The following is a 22,799-nucleotide window of genomic DNA, read 5'->3' as shown; positions in this document are numbered from 1 at the left end:
AGAGAAAGAGAGAGAGATAAAACTGATAGCTTCAGCAACATACTACAACAAACAGAAGGAAAACTTTGTAGAACTGAAGGGCAGGTCTTTGAAAATAAGACATATGTACACTAAAAAAAAATTAAAACAAATGAACACCAAAGAGGCTTATGACACATCATTAAGTGAAGAAATACTTGAATTCCAAAAACTTCAGGAGAAAAAAAAAGGAAAATCACTGAAACTTATTTCAGAATAAAATTTCTGAAAACTTCTTAAGTCTTAGAAGATATATATGCATCTAGAGCCAGGAAGCTAGAAGGACCAGAGTAAATTCAACTAGAAAAGGTTCTCTCACAGATATTTTTCCCCCAAAGATATTTCATATTCATTACCAAAAAATCATTTTGTACCCCCAAGGTTATCTGTCTAGATAAATACTGTAATTCTCTCTTTATGCTTAAAACTTAGCTGGAATTATTGGTCTAAGAGCTTTGGAAACTTTGATTATTGAACATATGCCAATTCTCTATTTCATTGGGGAGATCCTCGGCACCTGTGAACTTTGACTCTGATTGAACTGCAAAAATAGTAGGTATGCTCAGAACAACTCAGATGGTACTGGCAGAGGGCAAGGTTGGAGAACCTTCAGAGCCATGCAAGCTTAAAACACATGGTTTTACAACCCAACAGTGCTAAGAGCAGGCATTCTCTTTTTTTAAAAAATATTTTATTATTATTATTATTATTATTATTATTATTATTTTTGCTTGATTCTTTTAGTGACTTCTTTCTCTGTGTCAAAATTCTCATTCACTTCATAAATTTTTTTTATATTTTATTTATTTTTATTTTATGTGTATGAATGTATTGTCTGCATGTGAGTACACCCGTCAGAAAAGGGCTTTAGATTCCCCTGGAACTGGAGTTAAGGATGGTTCATAGCCACCATGTGGGTGCTGGGAATCAAACCTGGGTCCTCTGCAAAAGTAGTCAGTGCTCTTAACTGCTCAGCCATCTCTCCAGCCCCATAAATTATTTTCTTAATTTCACTAAATTCTCCTGCATCTCATTGACTTTTCCTGGAATAATTATTTTGAATTCTTTTTTAGGCACTTAACAGAGTTACTTCCCATTGAGCTGTGTTTTTGGATGTTACAAAGTTTTCTATTACTGCAACAACAACAAAAAAATTGAGATGGTCAATATATGAAGTGGAAAGATTTATTTTAATTCCAGAGGCTTCAGGCCTTGTTGCTTTGGGTTAGGAAGCTAGGAAATAAATTATAGGAGTGCCTTGTAAAGAAACTGCTCATCCATCCCATGTTGCTTAGAAAGAAACAGAGAGGAAGAGTCAGGGGTCTAAAAATCCCCATTTAGTGGCACACCCCAATGACCTAACTTTATTCTACTAAGTCCTACTTCCTTTGGTTCCACCATCTCCCCAGAGCCCTATCAGCTGGCAACCAATAAAAATGCACAAGCTACTGGGGGACACACAAGATCCAAAATACAGCACTGGGAAATTACTGTATTACATTCATAGTGTCACACTTTCTTGCTTCTTGTCTGTGGTGTGATAGAGTAATTTCCCTTTTGATATGTATAGACTAATGTTGGGGATCCTGCCCCAACACAGGAGCCGGAGAAAGGGAGATGAGCTGTCTGCCTGTTACCCTCAGCCTCGTTGGGGAGACAATCAGACGTGACAGGGAGCCAGTCAACCAGGAACTCGTTTATTGCAGGCGTTACAGGGCTTATGAAGGCAAAAACCACAAAGGAAAATCCCCTCCCCAACCAAGTGTCCAATCCTATTAAAGGTGAACTTGAGCATGAAGTCTCCTCTCCATAGCACAGCATAGCGGTCGCAGGAGGTGATGACTCCCTGCCAAGATGCCCGGAAATGACAGGAGCCAATTAGTGATTCTTCAAAACAAGCCTGGCCATGTTTCCGCCGTTTCCTCTAGGCACCATCCTGCCTCGCCCCTGGCCTCAGACCCCCGCAGACTAACTTTGATCTGGAAAGTCTTTTGGTTTACATGGGTATCTTTTGGGTGAGTTTTTTGACTTTGGGCTGAGTAAGCACAGAAATGTAACTGCCTTGCAATCTTTTCAGCTATAACCATCCTTAGTGGTACTTGATTGTATCTCAGTGGACTAGACCACAGGTAGTTGAGGAAGTATAGGTGTGATTTTGCTGTGGACAAAGCCTGATAGAGCCTACTGAATTAAATGTGACACTACTGGCAGCTACAGTACTATTTGAAGGTCTTGCAGAGGCAAGTGTCACTCCTGCTTGGTTCTCTGGCAGTAGCAGCCTCAATGCTATGCTTGTGGACCATGAAGGAACATTTACTCAGGCTCCACTGAGGGTAGTGTTCACGGTGCCAGAGCTGTACTGGTAGCAGCTTTGGGCTATGGAAAAATGTGTCCTTAGGCCCCATAAAGATAAACTCTGCAATAGCAGATACAGTACCAAAACTGGGAGAGAGTTGAGATACAGACTATTATGCTCCAGAAGACAAGTATGCCAATTCTTCTAGTCTTAGAGATGGCATTCTTTGCTATTCTGGCCTAGTAATTTTCTGGATTACTGAGTTGATTATGAACTTGGTTGTTGGGGTCACCATTAGACATCTGGTTCTTGTTGGGTTTATGAAGTTGTAAGTATTTTTGTATGTGGGAGAATGCTTCTAGATCTCCAGGAATGGAGAAGTGCAGAGGCTACTGGGCCTGGAGCAGGAAGGGCTCCATTCTTAAGGTTATACTGTTATACAGCAGCTTGATTTCTAGAGACTGTTGGGATCTAATATTGGTATCTTCTTAGGCACAAAGAAGTTTCACAGGCTCTGGATAGCTCCCTAAACTGGACTGAAAGCCCATGAGGTCTGTGGAACATGATAATGATGGGGCCATTGAAGTTAAGAATTGTTCCTGGCAGTGTAGAGTTTTACCCCCTCCCCATCCCATCTCCTTTGCTCAGGTCACACAGTGCATGCTTTTATCTCTCTATGCTGGTGTCCTGAGTCTTTATGCCATATAGCATTCTAGTCATTCCCTTTAGAGTCAAGGGTTCTCCCCCAGTGTCTGACTTTGGAAAGAAGTCATTCATTTACTGCCCTGGTTCTCTATGGGGTAAATGAGTCTAGATTGTTTGTTTAATGATTTTTCTCCCTGTTGATTATATATATGTAGGAATTTATATTTTTTCTAGGCTGTCAAAATTTTGGTTTATAATTATTTATAGCAGTCTACCATAAGCCTTTATATTTCTTTGGAGTCAATCATGATTTTTTATTTATAATTGTATTTATGATTCTCTTACTTTCACTTTGTTATAGTCTCTCTTAACTGCTTTTTCTTTCATTTATTATTTAGGAATGAGATTTTTTTGATCCAAGAGAACACAAGAACTTTCATGGCTGTGAAGAATTAGCCTTGGATTGGGGTCTTCTTCAAGATCAAGCCCATTGCTAAGTCTGTAAGAGTCGAACAGGAGATATTTAGACTGAAAGAAGAGTGTGTACAACTACAGAAAGGTTTGGAGAATTCAGAATCTCAGAGGGAGGAGCTGAAAACAAAGCAAGTCTCCCTTATCCAAGAAAAGAATGAGCTGCTTCTCCAGCTGCAGGCTATGAGTGGTCCCATCACCCTTTATATCCAGCTTTAAATTAGACTAAGTGTTCTAGAAGCGTGCATTAACTTTTTGAATACTGTAAATTTTTATTAAACACAGACTGTGGCAACTTGTGAAAAAAAGACACTTTGTTGCAAAATGAAGTAATTCTTTGGCAGGATGGCTTAGACACCAACTGGGGCTGGGGAGATTGTTCAGTAGATTACACACTTGCCACAGCAAACATGAGGATTGGAGTTCAGATCCCCAGTACCTATGTAAAAGCCCAGCAAGTGCAGTAGCTACTTGTAATCTCAGTGCTTAAAAGACAGGGGATCGCTGGGTCAAACTGGCTAGCTCATTTAGCTGACTGGTGACTTCTGTGCTCAACTGAGAACCTGCCTCAATGAATAATGTAGAAAGCAATCAAAGAAGATACCAAAATGAATATCCAGCCTCTGTACATGCACGTGTACATATGTGCATGTATGTCCACATACATATGTACACCTACTAAACATATTACACATGCAAAAAAAGAAGGAAGAGAAGGTGAAGAGGAGGAGAAGAAAAAGTGACTATGAGCTGTGCGTTTAGTATATAATCTCATCATAACTATTTTGGGGACAGAAAGTGCTGGATCTTTTTATTTTGAGATGGGCTCTCTCTTTAGTCCAGGTTGGTCTGGAACTCCTTATACAGCACAGACTGCCTTCAAACTCAGAATCGTCCTGCTTCAGCCTCCTGAGTGCTGGGATTATATTTTTGAGCTGCCATGCCTGATTGGGGCACTGGATCATAACTGAGGGTGACCCATTAGCAAATCAGTAGATGGGATTTTAGTAAGTCCTGAGAAAGAGTTGACAGATCTTCACAATTTTTGCAGTACGATTCTACTTATATTTCCTGATTTTTATCTTCCTCCTTTTCCCTTAGATCAAATCATTACTAATTGAGTTCTTTAAAAGAGCATTTTTATCCTTCCTTTTCTACCACACATATATATGAACCATTAATAAATGAAGGAATGATTTGCTGTGTGGGTCTTAAGAAGCTATATTGGTGATCCTGATATCGTCAGGATTGAGAACTGAAAGAAACGAAAGAAATCTGAAAGAAATCATGGACTTCCCTCTTTCCTTCAGATCCTGCAATGTATACGTTATAAATTCTAAATTTTGACTTCTGGTGGGGATTCAAGATGCTGCTCACCTTGTGGCAGTGAAACAAAAAATACCAAGAGACCAAGGCTTAACAATCCCCTTCATGAGAATGACCCCAGTGACATAAGGCCCTTTCATCAGACCCGACCTAAGGGTCTAATACTTCTCCATCGTGCTGTCTGTGGACCAAACCTTTAACACATGGATCTTTGTAAGAAGTGCAAGATCCAAACTACAAGATATGTGTGAAGTTAAGTTGCAATAAGAATTACACCACCCAAAAGAAGCGCTTTTATTTTTAATCTAAAGTAGATAAATTACAAGGTTTGAAGTTATAAAAGGTGATCTATAGTAAAATACCTCTTAATTAAAATATTTAATATTCATACATGTATATAATATGTTTGGATCTAATCCATACCCATTACCTCCCCTTCAATTACTCGCCTATTCCTCTACCACTTTTCCCTCCCAACTTCAACTCTTCTCTCTCTCTCTCTCTCTCTCTCTCTCTCTCTCTCTCTCTCTCTCTCTCTAACCTTCTGATTATATTTACTGATGTTTGTATGTGCATGAGTGTAGGACCATCTACTAGAGCATGGACAACCTCTCAGGGCCCATATCCTTGAAGAAAACTGACTCTCCCTCCCCCAGCAGCCATTACTTGCTAACAGCTCCTCAGATAGCAGTGAGACTTCATGAGACCCTCCCCTGCCCATGCTGGGATTTTGATTGGCTTGATCTTGTGCAAGTCTTATACATGCAGTCATAGCAATTGTGAGTGGATATGCACAACTGAACTGTCTAGAAAATACTGTTTTGTTGCAAATATCTATTCCTTTTGGCTCTTACAATCTTTCTGTCCCTTCTTCACTGAGCCTTGGAGGGAAGCTGGTATGATATAGATGCCCCATTTAGCACTCCGCATTGACTGACTATGGGTCTTTGTATTAGTTGGCATCTAGTGCAAAAAAAGATGCTTTTCTGAAGAGGATTAAGATAATGTAGGGTGAAGTTTATTCCTATTCCTGTATCCGTTTTGCAGAATAATAGTACTAGGTTCTTCCCTAGGGCCTATGATGTAGCCAGCCACTGGCTTTTGGCCCAGTTACTGGTACCGGCATGGGTTCCATCTTGTGGAGTGGGTTTTAAGTCCAATTAGAAAGTAGTTGGTTACTCTCATAACATTCATGCCACTGTTACACTAGTGGGCATATATTACCAGGTCAATTGTTATTGTAGTTCACAGAGTTACAGCTGGGTAAGAATGCTGATGAACTTTTCTCCCCTATAGTGTGCATAGAAGCTTCCAGGTGCCTCTTCGCCTTTTATTTCACCCATAACATGAGAACAAAGGGAAACTCAGTGATATATAAACACATATAAAATGTCAAAAACAAGGAGGATTTGTGCTTTATGTGTATTACTTGTAGAATTTGCTTCTGGCAGAATCATTGAGACAAAAATTTTAGTAGAAATTAATAGTGACTTGTAAGTAAGCTTATGAGTTCTAAATTCAGCCTATGCATAAAAATATACTTCTCAGCTCAGTTTACTACAAATATATATATATATATATATGTGTGTGTGTGTGTGTGTGTGACCCAAATAGAAAAGCAAATCAAAGGAATCCATGTCTCTCACCAAGCATTGTAGGGATAAAGGCAAGCAAAGTTCCCAGGATTTGTTAATTCCTAGATGCAAGCTATGCTGAAAAAGAAACTCATGAGGGCAGCAGAATGAATAGGCCAGATATTCATCAAATTGTTTTTTTAGCCTCTCTCTCTCTCTCTCTCTCTCTCACAAATATATATATATATATATATGTGTGTGTGTGTGTGTAATAAATGCATCAGGATATTTATAGCACTTATAAATATTATGTTGTGCAAGAGAACACTCCTTTCTTAGAAAGATGACATTCTAGGTAGTTGTCAATCTCAAACTATATGACCACATCAGTTTTTCCAGATGCATTGATTTAGGCACCACACATTTGGTTTTTAGAAGCATGTAAACACTGTTACACCACCATTATTCCATTAAGTGCCTTAGAAGAGATCACTTAATCTACTAAATGGGGATGAGAGATGGAAGTCTCTTCTAAACATAAAGAAATCCTCTATTCCTCAACAATCGAATTGGGAACCTGGGACTATTATTTCAGTTGCCTGGAAAAGGTAGGTAAAAGTTTTTGGCAGAGGACAGGCAATTATCTCCTTGCTGTGTGTTAGACAGTGTTTTCACCCAAGTGATAAAGTACTTATAGCTATTGGTAACAATTTTCTCCTCATCATGGCAGAAGAAAGAGACCCCGGCAAATGTTGAAGAGCAGTGCCATTCTCTAATTAAATCCAAGATGCAGCTGGAGGCCAGAGTCAAGGAGCTATCTGGGTGGGTGGAGGAAGAAGAGGAGATAAATTCTGAGCTGACTGCCAGAGGGCAGATACTAGAAGATGAATGTTCTGAGTTGAAAAATGAAATCGATGACCTGGAAACAGTGTTGGCAAAGTTAGAGAAGGAGAAGCATTCAGCAGAGCATAAAGTACTTTTTCTAGAGTATTAGGAAGGTTTAGATTTTTTGATACCAGAAGTAGTCTGTTAATTAACAATGTCCACAACTTTACAATGATGGGAGTCAGAACCAGCATAAAGTAAAGGTTCCACTAAACTGTATCACGTATTGTCCCCAGTCAGCTTGCATGTATGGAGCCCCAGTTAATTAAAATAAACAATATTTTTACATCTAGAATCTAATAGAGGAAACTGATTTCATCAGACTCATAACCATCCATTTTGGAAAGAGTGTAAGCATGATGCCTTTTGCTAAAAAGTGATTTGGGATGTGTTTGAATCCCCAAATCAAGCAACGATCCTGAGTTTGACCTGGAAGCCATTTCCTTAATTCCACTTAAGGACTCAAATTTTGTTTTAGCTCTGGGTTTTAATTTTTGCATCCACATGTGACTTGACATTAGTGAGGAGTCTGAATGAAACATCTGATCAGCACCCATTCTCCAAGATGAAATAATTTGTCAGATGATTAAACAGCAGCTCTTGTGTTGGGGCTGATAGCCAGTTTTCAGCTTCACATGTGCTGTCTGCTGGAACCCTTCTTTAACTGCCACTCTCTAGCAACTCTGACATACAACATAATAGCTCATAGCCCCCAGATGCTCAATACTGTCAGTGGTTTGGCTATTGTGAAATAATATTCTCTGAAAATAGCCCACACATTGAATTTTATTCATCAGAATATTCCATTTTCTGTCTATGGCAAAAATGGGTCATTTTTTGTGTGTATGGAAGAAATTGAATTCAAGAGTTTTTAAAAAATATATCAAGAGTTTGACTAAATGACTCTTGATGATTAAATACCTCATGAGTATTTTGGACTATGAAAGAAAAAGGTGCCCTTAGTGTTAGGCCTAACCTTCCAATGGTATCTAATGAAGAAGTCTTTATCTTCTTCCCACAGGTCAGAACCTGACTGAGGATGTGCAATCTATAAATGAAGATATCATCAAACTTAATAGAGTAATGCTGGCTGTGCAGGAGGCCCATCAGCAGACCCAGGAGCACCTGCACATAGAGGAAGAGAAACTGAGCAACACACGCAAAGCAATTCAGAGACTGGGGCAGCAAGTTGATGTAAGCAGCAATGGCTCTGACTGGTTTGTGGTCTGTTGTCACATATGTACATATCTCTAATACTAACTGAATTAAGTTATCCTAGCAGTTCCAAGAAAACTCAGTAGCATAGTGTGTGCCCTTTATTATTCATCAGTAGAGGTGTTTTATTCTTAACATTCACATAGATCACTGTAGTGTGAAGTTCAGCACACTTAAATGCAGATTTTGTATAACCCTGGACAATGGGAGAACACTGAAGTAAATGAAAAGGATCGAGGAATTTGAGTGAGTGGCTTTTTTCCATGGTTCCTGTGGAATGTTTTAAATTGTTATTTTTTGTATTCATACTTTAATTTTTAAATATTTTTATTTTTTGAGAACTTCATACAATGAATTTTGATCATATTCAGATTCCTCTCCCCAGTATCTCACCCAATTTTATGACATTGTCCTGACTTCATGTCCTCTATTATCATATTTTTAAAAGCCCATTGAGTCTAATTTGTGTTTTCCAAATGCTGCTGGGTTTGGTTCCATACTCTGAAGCCTGGTCAACCTACCCAGTGTCATACTCTTAGTGAAAACTGACTTTCCCTCTCCCAACAGCTATCAATTGCCAATAGTTCATCAGCTAGGATTGGGACTTCTTACCAACCTCCTCCCTTCTAGGCTGGGAATTTGTCTGGTTTGAACTTGCCATAGGTCTTGTACATGGTGTCACAATTGCTGTTAAGTTCATATATACAACTGCCATGCTATCTGACAAATACTATTTATTTGTAGTGGCCCACCATCTCTGGTTATTACAATCTTCCACTCCCTTTTCTGCAATGATCTCTGACCCTTGGTGGGAGAGGGTATGATATAGGTGTCCCACGTACAGCTGAGTACTTACAGTCTCTTACTTTCTTTTTACAATTATTTTTTAATTAATTTTATTCCAAAGAGAGGCAATATTAACAGATTTTTCCAAAAATAACTTGAAGCATATTACATAAAAATATATGTACAATGAAGTTTGAGGAGGGAAAATAAGAATAAGGAATAAAAGACCAAAGGATTTGCCAACATGGGGTCAACTTTGATGGAGTAATGAAGGTTTCCATTAACTAATGAATTTATTGGGCTTGCTAACCAAGCAAATCATAAATTTTACCCATCTCTGAACCTAGGGTGAGAGTTTATTTACAGAAGAGTGGGTGCCCCCCATTTATTACAGCTGTGTTGGAAAGTCAAAACTCAAATATAGATCCTTGGACTTCCCGACAGCTGCACAAAATGACAAGAGAGGTGCCTCGTGGTGGTCTCAGCTTATGTATCCTTAGCTCCTTCCCCACATACAACTAAGTTGACTGATTGAGTGGGAGGGGTAACTGACTCCCCCATCAACAACATGTGACTATAGCTTGCTAGCATAGTAGTCAGAGGACACTTCCAGTTGACACTCCAACCCTTCCTCTGGCTCTTGCATTCTTTCTACCAACCTCTTCTGCAAAAAGTCCCTGACTCTTGGAGGGGGTGATAGGTGTGGGACAATCTTCCTCCCATTGTGGCAAGGCTACAGTCTCTTATTTTCTACACTTGACCAGTAGTGGGTCTCTATGTAAATCTCCTTCTCCAAGAAGAAGCTTCTTTGGTGAGAGTTGAGAGATGCATGAAATGTACGCATGTAACAGTAAGTCATTAGGAGTCAGTTTAACACTATATCCACTTAGCAGAATAATAGCAGTTTGTTCTCTTCTACAGCCTATGACCTTTCTAGCTACAGGTTCTTGGTCTTGACACCAGTATCACTTATGGCCATTTTGTGAAGTGGGCCTGAAATCCAAGTACAAAGTGGTTGTTTACTCCCATAACATTTATGCCACTATTGTAGCAGTGGGCATATTTTGCCAGTCCAATCATCATTGTAGCTCACAGGGTTCAAAGATGGGTAAAATTTATGATTATTTTTCTCTTCTGGTAGGATGCATAGCACATTATAGCACTATGAAAGCTAGCCAGTTGAGATGAAGCTTGGAGACCAGCATCAGCTTGATATCTCCAGGTTTGTTCTACAACATATGGAGTGGTATCTTCAGTAGGGTCTTTCCATAAAGTTCTGGTTGGTAACCAAGAATAATGGTTATAGCCAGTATTGTTTGAGAGTCTGTGGGACCCCTCCGATCAACAAGTACAAAAGAGGGGTTCTGTTCCTGGCATTGGGCTTTGTATTTGCTAGACTATGATGTCTGGTAGGACCAATGCCCCCTGTTATAGGGCAGCTCCTTTTAATCTATTTTTATTGTATATTGATATATTCTAATGTAATAGATTTCCATATGCCTTTTCAAAAGAACTTTAGTGCTATCCCTTCCCATAATCCCTCCTCTACCCTGCCATAATCCCTCCCATCCCCTACCCCATTTAATCCTTCCATTCCCATTATTATCATTTTCCCCTTTATGTTACTGCATTTTATCTCCCTTTTCATGAAGCCCCCCTTCCCCATTGCTGCTTACTGGTTTTCTGACCTCTATGAATTTTCTAATTGAAACATACATGCCTAAAGATTCAAAGCTAGCATCCACTTATGAGAAAGAACATGCATTGAGTTTTTTTTTTTGGAGGGGGCGGCCTCTGTGTTGCCTTTCTCGGGATGATTATTTCCAGTTCTATCCATTTACCTATAAATGTTTTAATTTCATTTTTCTTAATAGCTTAATAATATTCCGTCATGCAAATGTGCCACATTTTCATTATTCATTCGTCAGTTGATGGGCATCTAGGTTGTTTCCATTTCCTGGCTATTGTGAATAGAGAAACAGTGAACATGGATGAATAGGTATCTTGGTAGTAGGATACAGAGTCCTTTGGGTATATGACCAAGAGTGGCATGGCAGTGTCTTGTGGTAGATCTATGTCTACCTTTTTGAGGACACTCCACACTGATTTCTACTGTGGCTGCATTTATTTCCCCACATAGTCACCAGAATTTATCATTGTTTTTCTGATCTTTGCCATTCTGACACCATCATTTAAGTGAAGAGACAGCTCACAGACTCGGAAACAAATCTTTGCCAGCTATACACCTGACAGAGGGTTAGTTTCTAGAATTTATAAGAATTCAAAATCTAAACATCAAAAGAACAACTTAACTAAAAATTGAGGCAAGGAACTAAACAGAGAGTGCTCAAGAGATGAAATTCAAGTGGGTAGGAAATATTTTTTTAAAATGTTAAACATCTTTAGCCATCAAGGAAATGCAAATTAAAATTACTCCATAATTTTATCTTAATTATTACTTTAATTTGTGTGTTTGTATGGGGGTATGCTACATGTGTGCAGGTGCTCATAAAGGCCAGAGAGGGCATCAGATCCCCTGGAGTTGTAATTACAAGTTGTTTTGAGCTACCTGGTCTAGGTACTAAGAATCGAACATGGGTCCTCAAGAAGAGCAGCAAGTGTTCTTAAAGCCTCCAGCTCCAGAACTTGTTTTTTTACACACAAAGATATGCTGGTAATATGTTTAATACTGGTGGTAACAATTAGTTAAAGACCATGTTGTCTTCACAGGTGTGCTGAGGTTAATTTACTGTAAAAAGGTTATGTAAGTCACATGTGGTGTTCTACCTATACTACAGTAAAACGTTTGTCAGATTCTAAAAGGAATACCCTGGTCTGCCTCTAGGAAACCCATGAAATTAGAAGTTTTGGGCCAATTTAAGTATGTAGGTTCACAATTCTTTCTTTTACTTACCCCAAGTGACAGAGTATATGGAGTAATTCTCTTACAAGTCTTTGTAACTTAGTCTTTATGAAACTGCTGACGAGTACTTATGTCTTGTGTTCATCTACTTTTACACCCTGCATTTTCTTTATTATTTGCTATATACTTTCATTTTTCTAGTTCTATGGTTTGTCTATCTCACCTGGCCTCAATGTAAGAGATTACAGGTATTTGTGTGTGCACATGAACAAACACATGCACACTTTTTTGTGTCCTAATCCATTTTGATTGCTCAAGAAAACAGGCATAGGCTGAAAGCTTACAAACAATGTAAATTAATTTCTCACAGTTCTGGAGACTAGGAAGTTCTAGATCAAAGCAGTGGCTAATGTAATGTCTGGTGATGTTACAGCCCATTGTTCATAAGTACCATCTTCTGCTGAGTCCTTATGTAGTAGAAAAGTTGAAGAACTTGTCTGGGATTTCCTTTATAAAAGCACTAATACCTTTCATGAGAGCTCTGTCCACTTGACCGATACATGTCTGTTGCCAAAATTCTTTCTGGGAGGTGTAAACACTATCTGCCCCCCTCCTCCCTCCATCCTTATAACAAACCAAACTCTAATTCCTCCAAACTACAGTTTGGATAATCAATGAGTTTATTTGGGATTATTTACAGAACAGTGGGCCATGGATCACTTACAGGGGTGTGGGGGCTCCTCCCCCCAAGGACACACTGGGAAGTCTCCATATCATGACTTTCCAGAAGTCATCCAAATGGTGAAAGCCCCTCCCTACAGGATTCCTCCCCTTAGGTTCCCCTAGTCCCTCATCCCTGTGCAAATTAGGCCCATTGGTTGGTTGGGAGATGTGGCTTACTCTCCAGGCCCCTCCTTTCTTGTGGAGTATCAACAGTCAGGTTTGTTTGTGCTGATCCTAAGCAAGCAGGTGCAACCAAGCTTAGGAAGAAGGCATCTATCACTAGCTTGACATTCATAGGACAATTCTGCGCTATACTCCACCCCTTCTTTGGGCTCTTACATTCTTTCTACCATCCTCTTCCACAAAAGTTTCTGAACTTTGGAGGGGGTGACATAGATGTAGGATGATCCTCCCTCCACTGTAGGGAGATACTGAACTCTTGAGCCTTTCATCCTCTGTTTTCAAGACATGGCTGTTGGCCCATTTCAGTGGTATTCCTACTACTATAAAAACACAAAAGGAAAGAAGCAGGAATGTATAAACAAACATTGACTGCTATAATAACCTAGTCAATGGGTGTAAACACAAATGCTTGGAAGGTAACTTAGCAGGTGCATCACATTCATCTAACAAGATAATTTCAGTGGCTTCCCCACTGGGGCCTATAACCTCTCCTGCCACCAGAAGTTGGCCTGGCTTGCAGTACCAGATGTGTGTTCTTCCCCAAGGAGCAGGTCTTAAATCAAATAGGAAAACTGTCAGTTGTGTATACACTAGTCAAGCCACCCCTGGTACTGGAATTTTTATTTAACAATTGTGTAAGGTATCTATTTACTATTTGGCATCTATAGACCAAGGCTGTTGTAGACATTTCTCAGCCATCCTGGTGTATATCACTTGTGCCTCACCAGACCATAAACCTTCCAAGAATTTTACAGCTATAACTGGCCTTTGTACCCTTTGTGAATTCATTTTCCATCCTTGTTTCTTCAGGTGTGCTTGATATCTCTCAATTGGGCTCCATATCTGTAACATTAACACTATATACTAAATTTAATATAAGCAAGATCTAACACAGCATGGAAAGACTTTATCCATTTGAATTAATTATTTTCTCAAGAGATCCATATTGTGTACCATATCATTGATAAGACACATTAATTTAGTTAGTTCTTTATTATCTTTGGTTATTTCTTTGGAACCATTTGGTATCCTGGAGATTTTACATGGAGCCTCTCTGTATTTCTTCATCCTTGATAAACTCACTGGGACTGGCTCAATCTCCCTGGCCCTGCACAGGACCAAAGAGGAATAGGGCCTCTCTTGCCCCAATGCATCTGTTGGTTCCGTGGGTCAGGTAGGCACTGGGTCTGACTACTGGCTGTAGCCACACCTACTGTCTCTCCACCAACCATACCTGGCTGCTGGGGGAGGCCTTAGTTGGGCAAACTGTCTCCATCCCTAGCATAACCTTTCACAGGAGAAAAATGTACCCTGTTTAATCTGGAGAGATCATAAGCCACCTCTGGGACAGTTTTTATCTTCTGTAACTGTATTGTTTTATTGTGGGATGCCTTTTGTGAACTGTTCCTCAGGTTTTAAAGCCTTCCAGAAGTTCCTTAGCACAGAATTTGGCTTTTTTTCAATTTTTCTTTAGGAACTTGGGTTGGACATAAATCTTCCCATATTTGCCTTCGAGTAGCCCAAAACAGACCTCTTTTTCTGCTTTGTCTTTTATGTATCTCTTTTAGGTTGCTTTACTATTTTATAGACACATTTTGCATGTTGTTCTAAGTCACTTAGATCTGCCAAAGCCTTTCCTACTTCATAGAGATCCTGCCCCACTAGGGGATTCAGTGAAGCCACTAAAGCTTCATACAAATCTTGAGGTCCCTGATGAATCAAGTTCTTTAAATTTCTGGTGAACACAGTTCTATCTGGCCCAGTGAACTGGGCACCATACACTGCTTTCCTATACTTAGTTCTCTCAGTAGTGCCTGTCCCTCCTCTATCGTCCTCCAGTCCCTGATATCCATGGGAACCTCCACTGGTGATGACCAAGTGTTTCTAATAGCCCACACAACCCAGTCACTCAGGGACTGCTTCCCCTTGTACTGCTTCAGGTTATGCAGCCTCTAGCTCAAGGAGGCATGGGTGGTTATATTGCTCAGCTTTAATGCTTCTGTAGCACTTAAACTAATATCATTTGCTCCATGTCTCATATCCTCACACCTCAGGTGATGAGGGGCTCCTTCATTGCTTGTTTGAAAGTCTTCCCTATTTCCAACAGCTCCATTGTGGAGTATTCTCTGATTACTATAGTCTCTCAAATCAGATCATTGTTAAAATAAAGCCTCCGTCAGCATGCTGGAACATCGGGTTTTTTTTCGTTCTATTGAAGGTCAAACCTGAGGGGTATCTTCAGCTATTTCTAGGTCTCTACCTTTCTCATCACTATATGCCTTCTCCCATGGGTTCCAGGTTTTGGGGTCCCAGAATGAGCCTTGTATAATCTGGGCTTTCTTTCCCTTTTGACCTCATAACCATAAACAGTAGCAAGCTAATAATATCTAGGGCTCTCTCTCTCTCTCTCTCTCTCTCTCTCTCTCTCTCTCTCTTATTCAATTTACCAACAATGTCAGAAGTCAATACTGAGGGGCCCAGCCTCATATCCCTTTCTTGCTTCAATTCCTATCTTATACTTTCAGTCTCCCTCTGGGTTACCACCTCTGCTTGGGACAGATCTCTTATTACACAAAGCAGTGGCCAGGCGGTCTCTGCAACTGCTTGCTGAATCTTCTGCCCCTGGTGCACTACTCCAAGGGCTTGAAAAGTTTGCTCTAGACCTTCTGCTGTTCTCAAAGCATCTCCATACTCACATGGTAGACCTCACCACTCAAGCAGGTATGCCACTTCATACCACCTACCAGAGGACTGCCATCCTGGAATTTCCCCCACTGACATCGTTCACTTAGGTGGCCTCACCCTAGTTATACATCTCACTATCTGTACTACTGCTGCTACCCCTACAAGTCCTATGAGAATAGCCCACTCTGTCAAAATTTCCTCTGCCCACACTCTCCCCTCACTCAACTTTGCTTCAGTCATTGGTCTCCTTCCCCATATCAGAGACATCATTGCTCTTCCCAAACTCATCCTCAGTTTTGTCATATCCTGCTTGACTATGACAATTGTTGCTAAACTTCCTTTTGGGAGGTGCAAATGCCATCTGGCCTCCTCCTCCCTCCATCCTTATGACAAATGGGGATCTGATTCATCCAGACTACAGTTTGGGTAATCAGCTTACTTACAGAGTGGTAGGCAAGGGGTTACTTACAGGAGTGTGGAGCCCACCCCCCAAGACCTCATTGTAAAGTCTCCATATCATGACTTTCCATCAGCCATCTAAAATGGTGAGAACCCCTCCCTATGGGCCACCTCTGCTTAGGAGCCTTTGGTCCCTCCTCCTTGTGCAACTCTGGCTGACTGGTTGGTTGGGACATGTGGCTAACTCTCATCCCCTTCTTTTTTGCAAAGCCTCAACAGTCAGGTTTGTTTGTGGCTGATCTTAAGCAAGCGGGTGCAACCAAGCTTGGCAAGAAGATAGCTTGACATTTGGAAGACAGTTCTATGCTACAACCTTGTATAGGGGATGCATAGCTCCATTCAATAAAAACCTATAGTTCATCTACTTCCATGTTTTTTACACATAGCTTCTTAAACATTCCTCCAAACCTAATTTGAATTTCATATATTTTATTAGTTACAAAAATTACTAAAAAGTGAACATCCAAATAGTAGTATTTTAATTATGTAACTTCCTACTAAACCAATTTCTCTATCAGTTTTAACATTAATCCAGATAGTTTGAATGCTCTGACTAGCTTGGTGGAATATCAGAATATGACAGAATGTTATGGAATAGAAGAAGGTGTGAAGTGTAAACGGAATACAGAGTCATGCCACATGAAACTCAGGAAGGTTGTCGATATTCACAGATCACTTGGAGACAAATTGATTGCTGTAGCTCTAAGGAACAGAGCTTGCTTGACCTTGTGGCTAGAACTTACAGAAAACATTTTTGCATTTTATGAAGTCTGTGAGTAAATGGGCTTATCTACCCATGAATGAGCTGCCAAGTAAGGAAGCAAGCTGCCCCTTCCTGGAAGTGATCAAACAGGGGTGGACTGGCCACTTTTGCCTCTTTAGGACAGACCTCATAGTCTGTCTATCTATCATTGGTTTCTATATTCTTTTGCTAACCTATTGATGAATGTAACACTTACTTTTAAATGCTTTAAAAATTTTTATTATATTTATTTACTTATGTGTGTGTGTGTGTGTGTATGCACGCATGAGTGCCTTGTTGTACATATGGAGATCAAAGGATAACTTGTGGGAGATAATTCTTTCCTTCCACTACGGAATCCCAATGATCAAAATCAAGTGTCATTAGGCTTAGCTGAGTCCTCTTGTGGGCCCTAAAATGTATTTGAAAATAGGTATCATTTACAAAATCTACTCTCATATTTTTCTTTTTCCTGAAAATTCTTGGATAATGTGAACACCTTTAGTACAGTTTAAACTTTGCCTGTGTCTTTGGTTAAGCAGTCTTTCTTTTGGTCATTTGGAAGGTGCCCTTGATCAGGAGAGCAAAGCCAGAATGAAGTGTGAGTGGGAGAAGTGCCAGCTGGAGGAAGATTTGAGGATGAATCGGGAAGGCTTGGGGAAGCTGGAAAGCAGCTGGCAGCAGCTCACAGAGCAGCTGAGGAAGTGAGTGTGTTTCCATTGCCTTAGCCAGGAGCTTTCCATGTGATCCTACATGGGGAGGAGCAACCCTTCATTCCAGGGCTTCAGGCCAGATATCTCAAGACCCATGGCAGTGACCACAGGCTTGGAAGATGGGTATTTTTAATTTGATGGACTCTATAACACATTTGCAAAAATAGAGAAAATTCACAATCTAGGGGGTATGAGAATAAAAAGTGAAAGCTACAAGAGGGGATTGTGGGAATCTGTACGAGAGGAATTGGCCCACATCTTTTACCCATGATGACTGTTGTGTGGCACTGTTTCTTGGAGGACATGAACTAATGTCTACTCACTGCAGATAGGGAACCAACTACAGACCTAAGTCAGGATACCACCAGAATCTAACTTGTTGAGCCAGTAAATTTTATTGGGCTTACTTACAGGATTATGGGTGAGGAGTTACCCATAGAAGAAGAAATGACTCAATTTCAGCTGCATCATGAAAGCCCAACCCAGCATACGTGACAGTTGACAACACAGGAAACCAGGAACACACTGCACACCTGCAGGCAGCTCAACAGCATAGACAGTGTCCTTTCCAGGGAGCTCAGTTTATTAGTGCCTCTTCCAGGCTGCTGGGCTGATCCAGGTTTCTTGAAAGCACCTTGGCTCACCTCTGCTTCTTTCAGACAGCTCTGCTGGTCTTTGCTGCTTCTTGGTAGCTTGTCTTAGTCTAAGAGTCTTCCATACAGCTCAGCTTGTCTGAGAGTGCCTCTCAGTAGTCCTTAGCATTTCTAAGTGCATGGGAAAGAGGAACCTGGTGAATCTGGTTAGTTTCAGGGACTTCCTGAAGCTTTTGTGTCCTTTACTTCCTTTTGGAAGATCTTGTGATTTACAAACTTCCTCCAATATGGAAAGTTAATCTTAGAGGAAACTGTTACACAACAAAGCCAATGGCAGCACAACACAGCAAAAAGTCACCATTACACGAAGTCTGAAATCTTCCTGTTTGTATCTGTTTGTCTGTTGTATACTTATTCATTAGTATTTTGGTAGGGGATTATTTTGGGTAAAAAATACTATATAAACATTAAGTCTTAAAAATCTGAAGTCCTAAAATATGAAAGTGATAAAAATTATGAAACCTTTCAGTCAGTTCATTTGGATTCATCGTACCCCATTTAACTGACGGGAAGATGCTCTCTGTTTAGTTCTACTGGCTAGTGAAATAGATTTTTATACTTTCTACCCTTTGGTCTTCTTTTTACTAGGATTTTGGATAGAACTTAAGAATTTAGACTCTACCAAATAAGAGGAGAGGCAAGTGAGGTCCAAACACAAGACGAGGTCAAAGCTAAGAGCATATCAAAGATTGGGGTCCACAGTTAAGGAGTCAAGCGAGTGGGCAGGCGTTGACTTTTGGGCTTTTCTGTTTGCATACACATGTTGGTATTATTCACACTCTTGTGAGGCCTGAGTAATAACCTATTGATAATTTGCTGAAAATTTGAAATGATGAAATGGGTCACCTTATGAATGTGATGGAATAGTGTACTGGAAAATGATGATAGAGTTTCCTTTGCATTCTGTGATAAAAATGGTGTCAGTTCAGCAAGGTGAGATGATATGGCACATCTTTGTGGACCATGAGCCACAGTGTCAACATTTTAGAAATTTGTGTTTTCAGGAAATAGCTACTTAAGAACTAGAATCTGTAAATGGACCTTTTTGTATTTAAAATTCATAACATGTTAAGGGTAGCATTTCACACAGTGAATTGCAGGATAGAGCCATCAGTGCCACACTGACATTATTAACTATTCATTTTCTGAAGTAAAATTTAAGTTCCCACCATATATGATTTCCAAAATCCAGTGTACTAAATAACACAGTATTAAAAGAAAGCCATTATAAAACACAACGTTGTTTACAAAGGTGAAGATAGACATACAACCTAAGTGTGCACTGAGGCATTGTAAAAGAAGGAAATGCTGTCATGTATGACAGTGTGGATGAACCAAGAGGACACTGGGCTGAGTAAAATATGCGAACCACAAGAGGACAAATGTTGCATTCTTCTACTGATAAGCATCTACAATAATCAAGCTTACACAAATTCATACAATGACTATTAAAAAGAGAAATTTGCAAATATGCTATAGGATGAGCACATCTTGTGGGATGCCATAATGAACTGTTCAGTGAAGCTGTCTCTGTTTGGGACTTTAGAAGCATCTCCCTTGTATTATTGGGATAGGCTTAAGTTGTACATCTATACATGCAAATTAATACACTGCTATAGCTTTTGCAGTACAAAAATATTATTCCTTCAACTATGTATACATAAACAAAAATTCTTGTGAGTACTTAAAGAACAGTTTGAAGGATGCACACCAAACACATCATCATGGTTTCTTGTAAAGAGCGAGCAAGGATTATGTAATAGTCACTAAAACTTCAAATGTAAATGTATGGTTGGATTTTTATATTAAGAATTCACATGCTAACTTTTAATTTTAAAATATTTAAATATGTTATTATTCTAACAACTTCTTTTTGTCACATTTTCCTAAGTAGGAAGGAAGTAGAAATGAGTCAGATGAATTCAAAGGTGGAGAATGAGAGAGGCCTGGTTTCTCAGCTTCAGAAGATGGTAAAAGAGCTTCGGTTTACATAACCGAAGGATGCTTGGTGCTCTACTAACAAATTTTCTGCCAAAACACCCATACCCTTAGCCAGCTAAAGGCAGAAGGTCAATTATTTCTTAAGATTAAATTCCTTCTCATGAGTATAGTAACTACAAATAGCATGTGTACTGAATGTTTGTGTGAACTAGACATTGCGCTAAGTTTCGGGGCATATAATTTTTTATAACTCATTAACCTTGGCAACCTCTCAGATGATATTATTGAATTTAAAAATACATTTAAATGGGAAGAACAGTACATAACCCATTACATTATTTATAATTAGTAAATTTCATGATTATTATTTTTTAAATATTCTATTTATTATTTTTATTTTATGTGTATGAGTGTATTGCCTGCATGTGTGTGCACCTATGTTGTGCAATGCTGTGGAGGTCAGAAGAGAGCTTTGGATTCCCCTGGAACTGAAGCTAAGGACAGTTTGTAGCCACCCTGTGGGTGCTGGGAATTGAACTCAGGTCCTCTGCAAGAGCAGTTGGTGCTCTTAACCGCTGAGCCATCTCTCCAGCCCCAATTTTTATGATTATTTTTTATGATTAGAAAGGAGGTTGCTATTTTGGGGGGTGTTCTTTGCTAAGTCTCCCTCCATGTATGCGATTTGACAGTGTTGCCCATCATTAAGAGCTGGAAGAACTGAAAGAACTCAAAATTTTAATTACGCTTCTTGGTATTGCTTTGGGGGAAAATCACTTAATTTCTGTGTGTTTCATTTTCTTTAGTTAGAAATAAAGAATGTCATGTTAGCTTTTGAAATTGAAATAAAAATGAATAACATAGACCTTTTTGAATATAGAATGTTGTAGGGAGCCCTGGGCCCCCTACCCAGAAATAGTAACTATTGTCTGTGAAGCAAGCTGTTTACAGCTTCAGCCTCTGACTTCCTTTTAAGAGTAGCCCTATGACTTTGTGAAAAACATGTTTTTCTGCCTCAACCTTGTAAATTTCCTCATCCTGTAAAAACATCCTACCTCTTGGTCTGGCTGTGGAATGTGTGGTAAACAGCAAAACATACCCACCCAGCTTCTTCCGCCCTCTGCTTCCCTATAAAAGCTTTGTGCAGATGTTCAATAAACGAGACTTGATCAGAGCACTGTCTTGTCTCCATTCTCTGTGTCTCTTGCCCCATTCAATCCCCACTCCTCACTCCAGGTACCCCGTTGAAAGTCCTGTGGGCCGGGACATCTGGCGCCCAACATGGGGCTTGGATACTGAGGCAGCAGTGAGGGAGACACGTGAAAAGGAACGTGTTTGACAAATTTTGAGACACATCGGAGCTGCCGTGGGAACCTGCCTTGGCTGAAACCGAAAGTCAGTGGAAACGTCAGATCATGGGGCAAGAATTGAGTCAGCATGAGCTTTATGTTAAGCAGTTAAAGGACGCTTTAAAGACAGGGGAGTAAGGGTTAAGACTATGGATTTGTTTCATTTCTTTGCTTTTGTTAAAGAAATTTGTCCCTGGTTTCCCCAGGAGGGCTTGATAGACATTAAAAGATGGAAGAGAGTAGAAAGTGCACTAGAGGATTACTATAAGGTCTTTGAACTGGGAAAGGTCCTGGTTACTGCTTTTTCTTATTGGAATTTAATAAGAGAGTTAATAGATAAGAGAGATGGACATGAGCCAGTAGTGGCAGTTGCCCAAGCTAAAGAGATTTTTAGAAGGAGTTCTCAGTCAACTAGGTAGAGGTAGTGAGGCTGTTGTAGATAAAGGAAGAGCAGATAGAGAAAGAGCTCATCCATTCCCCGGAGGGCCTGGCCTCCATTCATATAAAGAAAATTTTAATGACCCTGATAGATTTTCCTCCCATATGGAGGCTTTTCCCATAACAGAAACAGTTGATGACCAGAAGCAGACATGGAGACATCATAGAGGACATGAATTCCAAGTAATCAAAGAATTAAAGGCTGCTGTGTCGCAGTATGGGGCTACAGCTCCATATACCTTGGCTCTTGTGGAAGGGGAGGCTGAAAAATGGCTAACTCCTATTGATTGGAATACTCTGGTAAAGGCAGTCCTTAGTGGGGGTGATTATTTGCTATGGAAATCAGAGTATTATGACAACTGTAAAGAAACAGTTGGAACTAATCAACAAACTGGAAATGGATGGGATTTTGATATGTTAATAGGTGGAGGCCAGTATGAATCCAGTGAACGACAGATGCACTATGATGCAGGTCTTTTTGCACAAATTCAAGTTGCTGCCGTGAAAGCATGGAGAAAACTTCCGGTCAAAGGGGACCTGGGAGCTTCTCTCATTTCAGTTAAGCAGGGATCTGATGAGCCTTTTGGAGATTTTGTTCATTGGTTAATGACCACAACAGGGAAAATATTTTGAAATGTTGAAACAGCGCTTGAGTATGTGAAACAGTTGGCGTATAAAAATGCTAATCCTGACATTCACCCTTCCATCCCCCCCCCTCGCCATTCTATACTCCTAGTTTGAGCCCTGCGCCACTCCTAGTCTTGGGGCCCCAGACACCTGGGGAACCAATACTGCTTCCTGACCCTTCTCACCCAGAGCAACCCAGTCCCTTTCTAG

At 40.0% G+C, this 22,799-nt stretch overlaps 1 protein-coding gene across 1 annotated transcript in view; it reads left to right on the top strand.

Moving 5' to 3' along the window:
- The window catches only part of Myh15 (myosin heavy chain 15), a 197,465-nt gene that overhangs the window by 77,704 nt on the left and 96,962 nt on the right, over positions 1–22,799 (top strand). Inside the window, 5 exon segments of the mRNA XM_008841432.1 lie at positions 3,358–3,620; positions 7,068–7,303; positions 8,242–8,411; positions 17,429–17,575; positions 20,132–20,220. Coding sequence (XP_008839654.1) covers positions 3,358–3,620; positions 7,068–7,303; positions 8,242–8,411; positions 17,429–17,575; positions 20,132–20,220 — 905 coding nt within the window.

This window comes from Nannospalax galili, unplaced genomic scaffold (genome assembly GCF_000622305.1).
Source record: "Nannospalax galili isolate Female #2095 unplaced genomic scaffold, S.galili_v1.0 scaffold261, whole genome shotgun sequence".
Taxonomy (NCBI): domain Eukaryota; kingdom Metazoa; phylum Chordata; class Mammalia; order Rodentia; family Spalacidae; genus Nannospalax; species Nannospalax galili.
Note: the sequence above shows the minus strand (reverse complement) of the source record. Positions and strands in the feature narration are given on the sequence as shown.